Source organism: Labrus bergylta, chromosome 8 (genome assembly GCF_963930695.1).
Source record: "Labrus bergylta chromosome 8, fLabBer1.1, whole genome shotgun sequence".
In the NCBI taxonomy this organism is placed as follows: Eukaryota; Metazoa; Chordata; class Actinopteri; order Labriformes; family Labridae; genus Labrus; species Labrus bergylta.
In genome coordinates, this window is record NC_089202.1 from 5319704 (window position 1) to 5336429 (window position 16726).

General features: G+C 40.5%; 1 protein-coding gene across 1 annotated transcript in view; it reads left to right on the plus strand.

Moving 5' to 3' along the window:
• The first annotated feature begins 542 nt into the window (after positions 1 to 542).
• LOC109997918 (eukaryotic translation initiation factor 3 subunit H) overlaps positions 543 to 16726 on the plus strand; it is a 58121-nt gene continuing 41937 nt past the window's right edge. The window contains exons 1-2 of the mRNA XM_020652585.2: positions 543 to 700; positions 9572 to 9728. Coding sequence (XP_020508241.1) covers positions 599 to 700; positions 9572 to 9728 — 259 coding nt within the window. The 5' untranslated portion in view covers positions 543 to 598. The remainder of the gene's footprint in view (positions 701 to 9571; positions 9729 to 16726) is intronic.

A 16726-nucleotide genomic window follows, 5' to 3' on the forward strand; every position in this document is an offset into this window, starting at 1 on the left:
AGGGCACAGGTTCAAATGCAAAGAAAAAGAAAGACAAAATTAAATAATTATAATGAATAAACAAAATAAATACATAACTAGAAATTTTTGCTTTTCTAGTTAGACAAGGCAAGTTTATTTATATAACACATTTCAAGTGCTTCACATAAGACATCAAAAGCATAAAAAACCCCAATAAATAGACAATTTAAAATCTCTAACACAATCATACAGATTAAATCTGTAAATAATAGTAAGTAATATTATTCTACAATAGTGAGAAGCTTTGTTGCTTTACCATTTATCATAGCCTAAGGGCCCTTAATAAGAAACTCATTAAACAATGTACAAAATGTGGGTATTCATTTAAAGTACTTGGATTTGTGTATATGGAATTATCCAAGTAGAAGAATATTGTTTAAGAAAGTCAATTTTCTAATTGTGATGCCACCATACGAAATGTCCTTTAACTTGAATTGTTCTAGCTGGAAAAGTGTTGGGGTAACAATAGACTGAAACAAGTATTTGTTTCTGGTCGAACACATAACCGGACGTACCATTCCCGGAAGCGTCCGTCCCTGAAAATTGTCTGCCCTTTTCCGCGTGTATCGGCTTTTAGATGGCTTCACGTAAAGAGTCCAGCGCAGCTTCTACCACTGTGATGGCTTCTACAAGCGGCACTTTGGACTCTCCCGTCAAACAGATCCAGATTGAGGGACTGGTGAGTGTCAGCTCTGTGTTTTGGAGCTTCATAATGAATATGTTAGCTTGTTAAGTGTTATCAGGTTTGGATGCTAACTTGTTAGCTTCTGTGTGAGCATCATCATGGCGGACAGACAATATGATGAAACATCTTTTTATTGTTATCTGTTAAGGCTTAACCAATGATCTATCTAATTCTGTCTTCGTTCTGCGAAATATACTTCTGATGAACAGGTAATATTTACTCCAAACTAATGGTTATCTTTAAAGTGTGCTTAAGATAACATTAAAGAGGCGCTTGATTTCAACACCAGGACGTCCCGGTTTTGTTTTGTTTAGGACGCACAATGGAATATTTCAGGGAGCGGATTTTTGCTTCCCTCCATTACAAGTGTTTCTATTTGCATCAAAAAAGGGTCATGATAAATATGTGACATTTGTATATAATCCATGTCTCAGCAGCATTACGGTTCAGATGCTAAGCCCCTTGCTTTGTGGTGGTAAACAGAATTCATCATTCCCTGCTCAATATAACTGTAGATAATATTAGTGATGCATGTGTGGGTTCAAGGGTTTAAAGATAATTAACATAAATATTAGTGATTTCACTATAGTGTGAGATAGGGCTGTGGTGATATGGACCAAATCTCATATCTTGATACTGATTAGCTGAATGGCGATACTCAATATATATCAATATGTATTTTATTAACAGTGAAAACACATGTAAAAATAAACTACCTGTTTGTGAATTTAAAAAGTGATATTATAAAATACAAATGTTTCTTAAATACAGTAAAAGAGAGAGAGAGAGGAGGAGCAGGGTGAAGAGGGACAGACAGTCAGTCATCATCAGTGAGATGAGAAAAAGGTGACCTGGCACCTCTATAACATTATTTTAATGCAACATAAACTATATCCATATTAAAGATGTTGTCTTACCTTATATCTTGTTTGAAAATATATCGATATATCTAAAAAACTTGACATATTGTCCAGCACTAGTGTGTGCACTCCAGTATTATTGTTGTCATTGGGATTTTGATGTTCTGCTTTTACACTTTAAACATGTTGTAAACATTTTATCCTGGTTTTTTGAAACTTGAATAAACACTTACCTCGTTTTGAAGAAACCTGGAGTAGCATACCTTTTTGTAGATGAGGATCCAGAAAGGTGGGAAAATGAAAACATCCAGATTTGTGAAACATTTCTTGCTGTTACAATATTAGTACATGTCATTTAAGTGCCCTTCAGGGCCATAGTTAAAAGTCGGGAGCGTTCAAATATCAGCATGGTAGGAAATTGAGACTCAACTTCACACAGATAATCAGAAATATGAAACTTTAAAGTGTGTGTAATATTAACCCTGTTTATAAACTTCCACCTAACCATACCCCTTACTTTCTAAATACAGAATAAGGTCATATTGAAATGAATGGCACTTAATCGTCTGGTGTTTGTCTGGTCAGTTAAAAAACAACCTGATATGGGATTTTTCTGCTTCAACCTGTGTTTACAGCAGGAGTTGCACATCAACAATTGCTCTATGTTCCTTTTTTGTTTGGGTTTCAGAAGCGATGTACTTGAACGCTTCAGAAAGCTGTGTACCTGAATCTTAGAGATTCCACTTGGAAAGAAAGTTTGATGTTGATCATCAGTATTAGCTTTCTGTGAAACCAACTTAGTACTGATGTCTCTCCTCTTGCTATAATTATTGTGTCTGTTGATTATCAGAAAATATGAAACATTAACATTTTGTTTGTGGGACCGTTGCCATGGAGAATATCTTTTGTGTAGTACCTCTGTATAAACAGCAGAGGACAAACTTGCTTCACGGCCACACAATGCATTCCTCCCTCCTCTTGCTCTAAACTGCACTGGACACGAAGCAGCTTATTTGTGTGGCGTGCCTGAAAGCTGTAGCAGGACTTTAACTCGCCAGCTGCTGCCTTCCTTTTATCTTGCTCATTAAAGCTGCCCTGGAGTCGCTGGCCCTAATTTTTGAGTCTAAATATTTCACCTCCACATGTCTTATTTAGACCTGTAATGAGATTTTCTTAATTCATCTCTCAGCCTTATCAACTCAACATTCTCATCACTGCAGTCAAATGAAAACCAGTAGCTGTTTAGAGTTTCAGACGGAGAGGTGTCTATTTCAGGTAGTGGAGTGCGTTCCACCTGAATGCATTGATATGCAGCAGTTGCTGCTGTGTTGCGTCATGACCCGTCTGTCAGAGGTTTAGCTGGAGGGTTGCCCACAGACAGCACCACCACGGCTGTGTAATAGAATTGGGTTGTTTCCTCGCTTTTGAAGAGGTTTCAATGGTTGACGTTGCCACAGGAGTGGAGTGCTGCACAGCGACGTGTTCCATTAAACACCTACAGAGATCACACAATTGCCTCTGCGTTTGAGGAAGACTTTATTCAATTATTCTGACGTATGACGCTTGTCAGACAGGGGTCCTTTTCATGTACCATGAATTAAGGAACAGCCAGAGTGCTTTTTAAAGGACACGGCATTGTGATTGTAGAGCTCTGGGGGATGAAGAAGGCAGGGCGGATATCTGAACTTGTTTGATTTTAACACTTTGGTTTAGCAGTGGCAGACCTTTGTCTTTGTTTCTTCAAGTGTGTATGTGTAAAAAAACAAAAAAAAAAACAGTGTCAGAACAGTCCCTTCCTCCCCCTGAAGCGTTTCCACTTGCCTCGGGTCTTAAAGCCCGGGCTACTCAGGAAGTTGTTCACACCACATAATGTGACACGTATCTGCTGTAACACATCCAGTCACAGGAGATAACATGGAGCCTAGAGTAGAGACTGCATGTTCCCACTTGTCCAGTACAATTAAGAAACACTTAGTTTGTTCAATATCTTCACATTACAGAATCAAAAGTATATTTACTGACATGCTAAGGTATCAGTAAGTGTGGTTAATTCTTCCCGAGATCACTTAAAGTCTTCCTGGCTTACCAGCTCACAAATGCAACTTCAAAGTGCATGGATTTGCAAACTGTGCACAGATTGGCATTCAAAATGTTTGCATTCTGTGTGTTTTCTATCTGGTGCGTTCAGGGTGCATCCAGTCATTTAGCTACAATCTAATTTTCTTTTGTTTGACCGTGAAAAAAAAAAAGCAGCTAAAGTTTTTTTTTTTTTTTTTTCATGTTCAATTCTTGTTCAATTAAACCTAAAATGTCAAAACTGTTGGAAATATATTAGATTATTATTTCTGTAAATGTTTCAAAGGATCCCATGTTTAACTATTGAATCCTTTAGGTGTTAAAAAGCTAAACCAACAGTTTTTTTTTTTAGAGAAACATAGTTGTGCTTTGTATCAGGAGAGAGGATCGTAAACAGCGAGGCCCACATCAATAGGAAGAAATTAAAGAACTGCCACATAGTTTTCTGTTAATCCCTTGAGCACTCTAAAGCAATTTGAATCAACATATGAGCCTCTGATGTGTCTGGAAGCATTAACAAAATGTAAACTCACTGAATGTCGTGTTGCTGTTAACAGCGCGGATCATAAGTTTTCATGAAAATCTCATTTTAATAACTTCTTTGCGAGAATAAAAATGAGTATGTTTGACTTAGGTTGTATTATTATGCAAGTACGCTGTTCCAAATTAGGTTCCATCATGTTTAATGTGATTATTAGTGTTCCAAATAAAATCTGACCAGAGCACTATAGAGTAAATTGAGCAGTATTACTCGTATAAAGTGACTCTCTGTGGACGGGTGTCATTAAAACTCACCTCTTCAGGTCTCATAGACTCTGAGTCTGTTTCCAAGATCATTTACGAGGGAAGAACCTCCACTCTGTTTACGATTGTGAGTAGGTTTAAAGTTTCTCTCCAGCCCAGTCATCTTACTGATCAGGTCACACCAACACACATTCTTCATCTTTTAAACTATCACTTACCGTACATCAAAAGCACCAATTACTTAAGCTCAACAGTTTAACAATCCAGGTCCCTTCAGGAATTGGAGGAAGGTGCTTGTGAAAAATTGGTGAGCCAAAGTCAAGAATCTTCTTCCATTTCTTTCATAGCGAGTGCAGGGCGAGATGCATATCTTCAACATTTCATATCTTTTGCTACTATGATTGTTTAAAAAAAAAACTTTATATAGCCTGACAATCTTTGGCACAAAGCACTGAAATGTCTTTTGATGAATTGAATCTTCTTTCTATCTTGTTGCCAGAGGCTTCAACATTTATTCCATCCAAAAATGTTTCTGTTATCTGATTAAGCTGAGTGTTTGAGTTGTTAACGTCCAACTTTGGTTTCTAGTTAAGCATCTGGTGCACTTTTTGACCCCCCCCCCCCCCCCCCACACACACACACACACACACACACACACACACACACACACACACGTGCAAGATAAATAGATTTGCCAAGGGGGAGCAAGTGTCCTGAAAATGAATGTAATTGCTGATCCCTGACATGTTTGACAAAGACCTGCTTAGGTCCTCATCTAAAAAAGTGTTTACTCCATCGAGCCTGCCATCGCTAGCACTGCTTGTAGAGTTTGTCTCCACATCAACGGCACAAAAATAAAACTCATTATGGGATGGTCTCTCTTGCCGTTCTTTCTCATAACTTGAACCCCGTAGTGGGGGGAATATGGGCCCTTTTTGTGTGAGTGAGGGAGAAGATTTATGATGAGAATTAAAGGCAGCCAACGGGGGATTTGGACCGCAATTGATTTTGCACAATTCAATTTTAAGCTTGTTGATTTATAATACGCTGTCCACATATCAATCTTGGGCTTCTCCACATGAGGTGAGCTCAGTGGGCTAGCTAGTGGTGAGCTAGATCAATAAAACTGTATAGGAGAGTGTGAGAGAAAGTAGCAGGAAGAGACAGGACTGGAGACAGACCTGTGTGTGTGTGTGTGTGTGTGTGTATGCACGTAGGACTTTGAAGGCTTTGCTTACTATACCTGATGGCATTTACTCAGCATCAGGAAGCCTGCAGAACAAATCCACTGAAACCTCCTTCCATCCTTCCTTCCTTTTTTCCTTTAATGCCGACGCTGCTTCAGATCCTCTCTTTAAAGCATTTCTGTAGATTCAGGAGTTTTTCTTAAAGCCCTGCAGCAATTTAACTTTATTTATTTGACCTTCCCGGTGTTGTTTTTGGCCAATAGTCCATCTCTTACCTCCTCCTATCCCAGACGGACGCTATTTAAGTGTGTGATGAACAGATTGCCAAGAGTCAGATAGCTGAAAGCATTGTGTATCCGAGCTATCTGCTCTCACTGATGGAGGGAGGCTAGAAAAGCTATTTGCTGGCAGAAAAAAGGAGCCAAAGCTCAAAGGGGAGGGGGGGGGGGGGGGGTGGCAGGGGTCTTTGTAAAGCACCCAGGACTGCTGATTCTGACGACATCCACTGTAGCCCCCTGTATCCGCCTCACTGTCATTGCTCTACATGTCTGCCCTCCTTGTGCACACCTAGCCACCTTTCTTTGTCATCATTTCCTCTGTGCTTATTATCTCTCTCTAATATTCTCCCTCCATTACCCCCCTTTTCACAACTCTGCCCATCAATTTCTCACTCTCACATTTTCATACCATCTCTCTTTACACCATTCCCCCCCCCCCGACCTATTCCTCAGACCTTCCTCCTCTCCCAGTCAGACAAGCTGAGGCAGGCAGGCGGGAAGGGAATGAGATTTGTTTTTCTCCCCCCTCCCTCCCATATCGTCCCTCCTCTCCCGCCCCTGGCCCTTTTACTTGTTGCATGACAGGTCCAGCACTCTATTGAAATAAATCATCTCCCTGGACAGATGTGTGTGTGTGTATGCACGTGTGTGTGCAGGAGCTTGTGAGACAAGTAAGAGCTTCCTCATGGTGATGATGGGTGTTTTGTTTTGAGCATGGCCCCAGGACTACCACCCTGTTCTTTTGTCCATGTGTGTGTATGTGTGTATTATTAATGCCTCGGGCTGTGACCTGCCCACACTGTTATCAGCATGATTTATGCTCTCTCCCATACACACTGTGCTTCCAGCTTCACATCCTCTTTCCGCTCATTCACACGCTCTGCCTTATTCTCTCCGCTCTTTGCCTTGGCTGCTTTTCTGTATTGTGCCGGTCAGTGTGTCTCAGCGTGTGTGTGTATGTGTGTACGCTTGAGTCTGGTGTCCTTGGTGTCGGTGAATCCAGCTCCTCAATCATGTGAAGGCTTGTCCTATTGGCCCATTTTTATCTGGCATTAAAAATTAACCACACACGATGATGCATGGACACCCAGCTCAGATGAAGCCCCGGCCGAGCGGGATACCAGACTACAAGTCCAAATATACCCTCCCACAATATGAAGGGAGCATTTTTCAAGAGATTTCACCAGATTCAGGTTTTATTCTTTATGTGAGCCGTCTCCTTTCTCTCTCTCTGGCGTAAATTGCTAAGCTGTGCTGAATACTAACTACCCTTTTGTACGCATTACAGATCAGCGGTGCAGCGTTTTAGGAGCCTGCAGGTGGTGCCTACCACTTAACTAACCACTCAGCCACAGCCCCTGATTGTCTGAGAACTGTCCCAGAATTCTCTCTTAACAAGTCTTAAGGCAATGTATTATATAAGAGCATCTGGAGAGGAATGCAGAAAGGTGCTCATGGATTTATTATGCAGTTTAGTATGGATGTAGAGGCTGTTTCAGTGTTGTGGACTTACAGATTGCATGTTTTGTGCTGTATGACCTCTCCTCACTTTACCTGCAAGGACATATGAATTATATTACTGCGTCAGCGTGCTACTTTACATTTTTTTGTATACAGATAAAATATTTTTGACATTTTGTTGGAATGGTGTCCACGCTTCAGGCCTCAGCGGGCGGTTGACTGACACTTGAAGGCTTGCGTTGCTAAGAGATATGCTGTTGATGACCTTGGTGCACAACTGAGTTGATGTTATAACCCAGTAAGCCATGAAGGTTGATAGGTGAATGTACTGTTACTGATTTGATGAAGTCTACAATATTGTTTGGCTTTAAAAATCTGTTATTTGATAAACTTTAGCTAATTTAGCTGTGGTGGTTTGTCTAGTCTGCTAATGTTACCACAGACTGCCAGTAGTCATTCATTTTAAACATGCATGTTTATTATTCATTCATTAGAGACATCATCTTGACACAAGACCAGAGCAGCCAAATGAATCCCAATCTCACCATTACCCCAACATGAGCATTCAAAATAAACACATTTCAAAGGGCAAATTTGTTTAACAAAAACAAGTAATGCGTTTCCACTCAGCACAGGTGTACATTTTAGTTTGGGGCATCCTGGCATGGGCATAATGACTGTGCTTTTAGATTACATTGATGCAGTCAGATTAAGCCAGAGGGAGCTTTCTGTTACCCTCAGAATAATAAGTGTGAATTTAGTCGTGAGTGAAAAAAAAAAGAAGCTTTTTGATTTAATTTTGGATCAGGAGGGAAATGTTGAAAACGCAGGTGTCCTTTGAAACATGAAGAACAGCAGAGTGACATTAAAACTGTAAATGCAAATCACATATTAATCTAGAGTCCACAACCAGAGAACACATAAAAGAAACAGTGCAATGTGTTATACTCTGTAAATGACAGAAATTGTATGTTTATGGCTGCCCAAGTATATTTCCAGATCTTTTCTATCTAAAATGGAACTCATTTTATATTTTTCAAGTCTGACATTCAAATAAAACCCAGAGTTTAGGATGATCTTTGCAATGCACGTCATCATCAATAAGCCTCCAGGGAAAAGTGAAGGTGTGTGCAGGGTGCAAGTTTCATTGGGAGAATGGAGTTATGTAAGGCGAGCAGATACAAATCATTTGTTAAATACAATATAAGATGTTGTTGAATAAAGCACATTTAATATTTACAAACTTAATGAGCAAGAGTGTATACCAGTTTATTAACAATTAGCATGAGTGAAGGGTCCCTGTGGCAATGTTGTGAAAATGTCTGAAGTGTGTTTCATTTTCCTTTCACCCACAAGATGTGCAGGCAGAGTGACTTTATAGGTTTGCAGAGTGGAGGTGGTACACCAGTTTAGGGTGGGCTGAGCCATGTAAGCATTAGCACCTGTAAAGGCTGAACACAGTCAATAGACAACTACTCCTCTCTGAGGGAACATTTTTGAATGATTGGTCTCCTGCACGTCAAGTTTATCCTTCTATCCATCACATCAGAGCAAATTCACTGCATCAATATTCTGTGTGCTGAATGTGAGCGACCACACACTGAGCTTCAACTCTTTTCATGTTTGTAAAGAGTTTCCTACTCAACTCTTAATGTTTTATTTATTGTCTTCTCCAGTTTGTCATGGACATATTTACTACAGCCTCACTGTTGCTTTCCTTAGGTGTAAAGTTAAAAATGAGTTTCCTTCCTTTCATCCTGTTTAAGGTGTACATTGCTTGATTCATGTCCACATTTGTTTCCCTTTGGTGTATATATATATATATATATATGTGTGTGTATATATGAGTTGTATGTATTTGTACTTTGATTAAACATCATGTGCAAAAGAACTTGGAAAGGAAATCAGAGGCAAAGGTACTTAAAACCTCTTTAGGGGCTTTAGAAAAAAAAACAGAAACATCTCAAGTAAACCAACCCCAACACAAACTAATGAGTACAAATCTACATGACAAGCTCAGATACAACCAATTGAATAACACAAATCAAAGGAGGATCAAATACAATAACAAAAACTGCTCCCGCTACAGAATGCACAGACAATTGGCACGATAAATAAATTAGCCCCGGTTCAGGAAATCATTTTCCCAGAAAGTGGTATTGAAAAGAAGGCAAAGCCTCTTTTCCTGTCTCTGTTCCTCGATTCTGTCGCAGTACTCCAGTGAAAGAGCTGTCTCTCTTTTTTCTTTTTTTTTCACAGGTGGTGCTGAAGATTATCAAGCACTACCAGGAAGAGGGCCAGGGCAGCGAGGTGGTTCAGGGCGTCCTGCTGGGTCTCGTAGTCGAGGACCGGCTGGAGATTACCAACTGCTTCCCCTTCCCCCAGCACACAGAGGACGATGCCGACTTTGATGAAGGTAACTGAGAGCAGTGCTGCCTTTCTGTGAAATCTATCGATCCTCTCCTTCAGCCTGGAAAATACACACACTGCACTCGACTAGAGTAATAAAGAGACTTAAATTAATACTTGTCAGGTTACAAATGTAGTGAAACTTCATTGACATTCCTGCAACAATGGCTTTTAATTTGGTTTACTTTTTTACCTTTGCTTGATTTCAGTTCTAAACCTTCATTAAGGACGCCTTTTTGTTATTTAGCTTCTACTGAAGGCCATGGAGTTTTGCATATTTGAATCCACAAGTTTTAATCGGCTGAGTACGTGCCTACAAAACGGCACAGAAATTTTAAAAGGAAGCATTTCTGTGTAGATAGTGCATTGTTTTGCTTAGACAAAACATTTAGTAGTCAGCTGGTAGAAATAAACTGGATCGTGTCCTTGACAGTTTAGCTGCAAAGTGAATTTCAAACACTGCCTCAAATGAATTCAGTAAAAGCTGTGTCTTAGACAAAAACAAAACTCCAACCTCTCAAACTAAGGAATTTGACTGGAATCAGTGTAGTGCTAGCTTGTGTGTTGGTTCATTGGATGTGTTTCCGAGAGGGATGCTGGAGGGGCAAACCGTCCCTAGTCCTCTAAGATTCCACAAACAGGGTCGACTGTCAAGGCTAGGAGGAGCCAGAGGACAATCATATCAACAGAGCTCTGAATGTCGGTGTTTGTTTTAAGTAAGGAGTAAGACGTCCTCAGGCAGGGTGTTAAGGACACCGCCGACTTTTAACTAAGCTAACTAGGTGCTGTGTGTCCTACGCTGTCAGTTCCAGGGTTGATGTGTTAGGGCAGTGGTGCGGTAAAGGAACGGCTACGGTGTTTGTGTTACAGGTGGGTGGTGCGAACGTGCACTGGATTTGATTTGGTCCTCATCCACACACACACACACGCTTTTCCGATCTCCTCCCACATCCCATCAGCTTTTATATCAAAGGATGCCATGTCCTCTGACCTTAGCTTGCGCATTATCAAGCCTTGTTGCTACTCGTTTCCTTGTTATCGCAACAGAATCAGCTGCGAGCCAAGCAGTGGGATGGGAAGGTAAGCAGATGTGGGAAACGGAGGAGAGGGAGAGAATTCTTCTCTAACAGGCGTCCTCTGCTAACAAGCAACTGTCAGAAATTCTCCTCGACACACAAGCACCATTGGGGACTGAAGGTCGTTAGTGTCAACTCACTCTGCGTGTGTTTGTGCTGCTGAGCTTCATGGCTTGTTGTGTTGTTGACTCTTGATGTGCAAAATTTCCCCTCTGTCATTCTCCTTAAGTTAACAAGGTTTTCAGCGAGCAGAGCCTCGCTGTGGAATCTTAAAAAAAAATGTACAGCGCTTTAACGAGGCTTCGCAAAATGTCATAGTCGTTGAATATCTGTTGAAAATCTGTCACTACTGAACTAAAGTCAACATGATAATTTCTTGCGGAGTCATCCATGTTGTGTGTTGTGTTTGTTGTTGGAAAGATTTCAAAATTGTGAAGAGTACAGTTAAAAAGTAGACATCTCTGCGGTCTACAGGATGCTCCTGTCTCTGTTTACAAAGTGTGTTTGCAGAAATGACTTCATTCTACACTCAGGAATTTATTCACTAAATCAAAATCATGGGAAACAAAAGTAAGAATAAATGTTGCACAAAATGATCCCGCTCCAACTTGTAAAGTGGATTTTCTGTCTGTACATTTGGTCGATCTGTTCTCTCCTACTTCAGCCTGAATTGTCTTCCCACGCATACAGCTGACCAGCCAGACCACCATCCTCCTCTCTCTCTTTTCTTCCTCTCTCTCGCTCTCTCATGCTCGCTGTTGAAACGCTCGCTGCTTCATCTGTGCTGATGTTGGCCTGGAAGCCGGTCTTTATTACAGTGTGAGTTGGACTTGAAAGCAGACGCATGATCTCTATTGATGATCTGTACGAACAGAGAGAGACATGAGGCTCTGACTAAGTTTCCCAGGTTTAGATGTTGGGATGCATATAAAGATAAAATGGTTCGAAGTTCTCATCAACTACTGGCAAAGTGATAACTCATTAAACACATGATTTACATATTTCCTTTAAAATGGGAACCTAGTAAGGGTCTTGTCATTGTTAATTGTTGTCAGTGGTGCCCAATGCAAGAACATTGAGACACAAACTATTTTATGGCCCATTGAGGGAGGAACATACACCTGAACAAGGTGTTCCATAAAATTCAAAATCAGTATATGTCCACAGGTGCAGTATGAGTCACCAATACCAACTTTTTTGGAAGTGACATACAAAAAAAAAAAAATTACCCACGGAATAAGTTTTTTTTTTTTTTTTTTTTTGTCCTCATGAGGGGCAGATGCTGGTGATAAACGTCTGTGATACAAAACTTAAATTGAATTAGAACTTAAGTCTACTGATTGTAAACCATCAGTATACATACATTATATTTGAATGCTTCATTAACACTGAAAAACAAAGTTCATACACTTACACAATTTAGTTCTCTCTGAATTAGGTCGAATCTTCTTTTTTTTCTATCTGTGAAGCCCGATCTCTGAATACTGTATTGACTTTCTGATACGCATCAGCTAATCGTTACATAAAGCCTGAGATTTGGGGCTGGAAAGACTCGGCAGAGCGCAAACTCGTTTCAACCCCAATCAGACACTCGATACACGTTGAGCTGCCAGGGTCTGCACGTGTAGCTACATCTCTCTCTGCTCTCGTGTTTCTCTGAACTGCCAGTTGTCTGTGTGTCAGTGTTTGTATACCTGTATCGCCTCACACTGACTCACTCCCTGCTAGAGGCCTCTCGGAGTGAAATTATTACCCTCCTTCAATCTATCTCTCTAAGATGGACAGAATTGGTGGATTCGTGACTGTGTTGTTTTTGGGTTTTGTGTGTGTGTTTTTGAGAGAGCACGTCTGTGTGTCTCTGCTATGCTGCTTTTTTATCAACAGGTGCCACTGTGGAGCTGCACTTGCAGGACAGTTGATGGCAGCAAGTGTGACCAATAGAAGTGAGGAAAAGATATGGAAGGAGAGTAATGGAGCACATGCAGCAGAGTCGGCCTCCGATAAAACCTTGGCTGAACCATCCTATTTCCTATGTCCTTGCATACTCTGTCCTTGTATCATTTCCAGAAAGTAGGGGGGAGCGATGTGTTGAGGTACACACCGTTATTTTTTAGGACTTTTCTACACTGGAGGCACGCAAGTAGCATGTTAATAATGTGCTTGCGTCCTCTTCTTTTGTTGTGATGGCAGTGATATCACAACAGGAAGAAATATCCTGACACAGTGACACGCACTGATTTTTCACAATGGCTGCATATGGTACAATAACCACAGGCTTGTGTGGTAGTAAGTGTGACCCTCCTGCTCTGATATGACTCCAATGATTTTATGGATTGATTTAAGTGAGGGGGTTGTGATATTTTCCAGGAAATATTTGTTCTTTTAAGAGAATTAATTGAAGCAACGGTACATTTAATTTTTTTTATTATGAAGTCTGAAGCTACGTTTGCAGAAACTTCAATTTGAGATCTTTGCACGAGCATTTCTGCTCCCAGTCCCGCCGAGTAGCGACACCTATTTCTGCAGCTCAAGCGCATTGTCTTAGCGTGTTGGACCATATGGTTGACTCCCGTTGGCTTCTAGCAACCTCTGCACTCAGTCAACACACGGTGTATCATTATTGAAAATGTCACTGCACTCTCAAGTTTTGACAGCGTGTAGGCGTTTTTTGAAAATTTCTTTCTCCTTTCAAACTCGCATGTTCTGCCCTGCACCTGTCTATTCTCATACGGGTTTACTTAGGATTGTCTTCAATTTTTCATACACTCAACCGCTATCATAAAAAACAAAGCTGTGGGCAGCTGCTCCTATTTTACGACCACATGCAAACGGACAGGCACACTGCACGAAGTTCAGCGAGCGAGTTTCAAACAGCTGGCTGGAAAGTAGAGCAGAGCGACAGCTAGTCGGAGAAATCCAGATATTTTGTCATGAGAGGTGGACATGACATCAAGGAGAGGAGTACAAAGACAGGTCAAAAAAAACTTGAAGCAAATGATGACGCCTGAAACTCTTCTTTTATTTTGAGTCTAATCCCATGTTGTGAAAAGTAGTGTGATTAATTTGGTCAGATCTGACTCAGAAAGAAGTGAACAGGGGGAAAAAAAAACCTCAGCAAATTGTAAATGCCACTTGGTTAAACAACTGATGGAGTGTGGCTCGGTGCAATTCACAGGCTTATAAAGCAAGATTGGGTTGCCTGTTTGACTCGTAAGGAGGGATTATATCAAACTAAGCGTCGCTCAGTACCACTTTTGGTGAGTGTGTTTGATATTCAGCCTGTGTCACTAGTGTTCAGCAGCACGACAAGGTATCCTGAAGGTAGAAACAAAATTAGCCCGCTCTTTCTCTGCATTCACCCTCCACTACTTTCCCTCTTTTCTCTCGTTTTCCACTCCCTTCTTTTCTGAGTCACTGCAGGTGACAGAGCTGCCTCAGCCCTTCTCTTGACAGTTTCCTCTTTTTCCACTGTTTCTTAAGTTCTTTTTTTTATTCTCTTCATAATCCCTGGTTCCTCTCAAAATGATCACCTGAAGAACACCTCTGCTCGAAAACGTTGTGATCATTAAAATCTTTTTTTGCGACATTTGAGCAAATGTGCGGACCTGTCTTCTTCCTCAGTTTTGCTGTTTTTGCACCGCCCTGCACCTACGTGATGTGCGTATAACTACCTCTTCTTTTCCTTTCTTTCGTGCCACATTGTTTGATCTACCCATGTCCTTCTGTTCTTTCCAACCGTTGCAAGATAAATAGATACATACATTTAGAGAAAGAAATAATGTAAAGCACCCAGCCAATATTTCGGGGTAATATGTCCTAGAATGAAGCACTCATTTTTAGGGAACCATGTGCTAAAAATGTAGCCAGGATTGTATTTTGATTTGGGTAAGAAATCAGTGCATGAACAGTATTTAGAGAGCTGGAGTTTATTATTATCAATTGTTGACAAACATTCCTAAGACCTGCTTTTTCCAGCTAAGAATCTTACCTAAGGTTACGTCCTCTCTCTGTCCATATGTCTTTAAGAGCGTGATCTATAACTTCATCACATCCTGGCTTGACTTCTGTAATTCATCTTATCCAGGTTTAGATCAGTCATCTCTGTGGCATCTCCAGCTTGTGCAGCATGCCTGCTAATCAGGACCACAAAACATGACAGCATTACACCTGTGTTAGCTAGTCTTTGTTGGCTTACTGTCCGATTGTACAATTTGATTTTAAAACTTGATTGATCATTTCAAGGTTTGAAATGGAACTGCTGCTCCTTATCGTGTTGAGCTTCTGTAGTGTAACAGTTGTGGAATAGTTGACTTATCCAAATAAGAACTGCTCAGTCTCTTGACACCTTTAAGTTGCTGCAGAAGACTGATTTGTTTTTTTTCTTAATGACAGTTGATCTAATTTGAGCTTGGCCCGTCGCGAGACAATGATATTGTTTAGTGTCAAGCTGCTCAGGTTTTATCTATGCTCTTCTTTCTTTTAAACATGCTATTTATTTATGTAGTTGTTTCATTCTGGATTTGGGTGCTCTTAGTCTTTTGTTATGGTTTAATTGTAATTTCCTGCTCGCCTTGGTTGTACGGCTCTTAGCTCAACACGCTTCGTTTTAAATGTGCTCCATTAATAAACCTGACCCGTCTTGACTTTTGAAACAGTGCATTGAATCTGTCTGAATGTTTTCATTTTGAACACATATTTGGTGATAACATGTCAACTTTAGATCAAAGTGAAACATCAATGTGGGTAATTTGCACTTGGAAGTATTTTCTAAAACCACACAGTGCTTCCTTCTGGCTGTCCTGCTTCTGCATGCCAATCTGCTCACTCTCTGCCCAACACAGGTGGTAGGGGCTGCCAGGCTCCCTGTCTGGGCTTGCATCTTGCTTCACATTGGCTCAGAAGATAGCCAACGTGAACACTGCTAACACAAACGTGTTTTTTAAGGGTGCTTATTTTGCTGTGTATTGATTTCAGTGATTAGATCAATGTTTTTGCAGCTATACTGCCCCTCGGTTAAAACATTTTTTGTTAGACCGAGGAGCGCTTCACTTTGTTATTTGACATGAAAACATATGAAAGGTAGTCGATATCCCATGCCTAACAAGACGCTTCATTAAAAAGAGCATGGAAAGTAAGTGTTTATGTAGGAACAACCTGTAGTCATTAACAGGGTTGATTTAGCTGATTGGAACAGTTTGTTTTTTGGCATTGTTTATTTGTTGTTTGTGTCACTCCTGCTGTCACGGTTTGAATTACTCAGGAAACTAATTAGCCACACAAGTTCAGATTGAAGTGAATATGATTGGGCTAAGAGATAGAGAACATGCCTCCCTGCATGGGATATCTGGCTGCTGAGACCGAAGCAGATAAAAGGCACCAGAAGACGAGAGAAGTCTTGCCAAAATTCCCAAAGGCTCTTCTGTAATCATGGAAAGTCTTTAACAACTAAGAACTATTGTAACTGAATGAATTTCTATCAAGGGCACAGTTTAGACTTCAATCATTTAAACAGTTTGTGATTTGAACAAAAGTGATCAGATCGTCTTTACTAAACATTTTGTCAAACATTTTTTTCTACTGCTGCTTTTAGACGTACTCAAGTCTCCAAGAAGCTTTTATTTGTCTTCCTTGCACCAGATTCATCAGCTCTAAATCAATTCTTGGTTCCATTTTGATGTATTGAAAGTATCCTTGTTCTGTAGCACTGTTTGTCCAGTTGTGTTTCCTTCAAGTCCTTTTTCTGAGAAACATTTAGGTACTTTTTTTAAAAGCACTTTGAACAATAGTCCTTTTTCAAACCTGACTCTGTGACTCTGTGATTGGTCTAACCAATACTATTAATCATGGCTGCATTCCCTGTCGCGGTACTTCAGGTCCATGGCCCTGGTGCATGGTGTACAGGAACCTGAGCGATCATTAATGTTGTTAG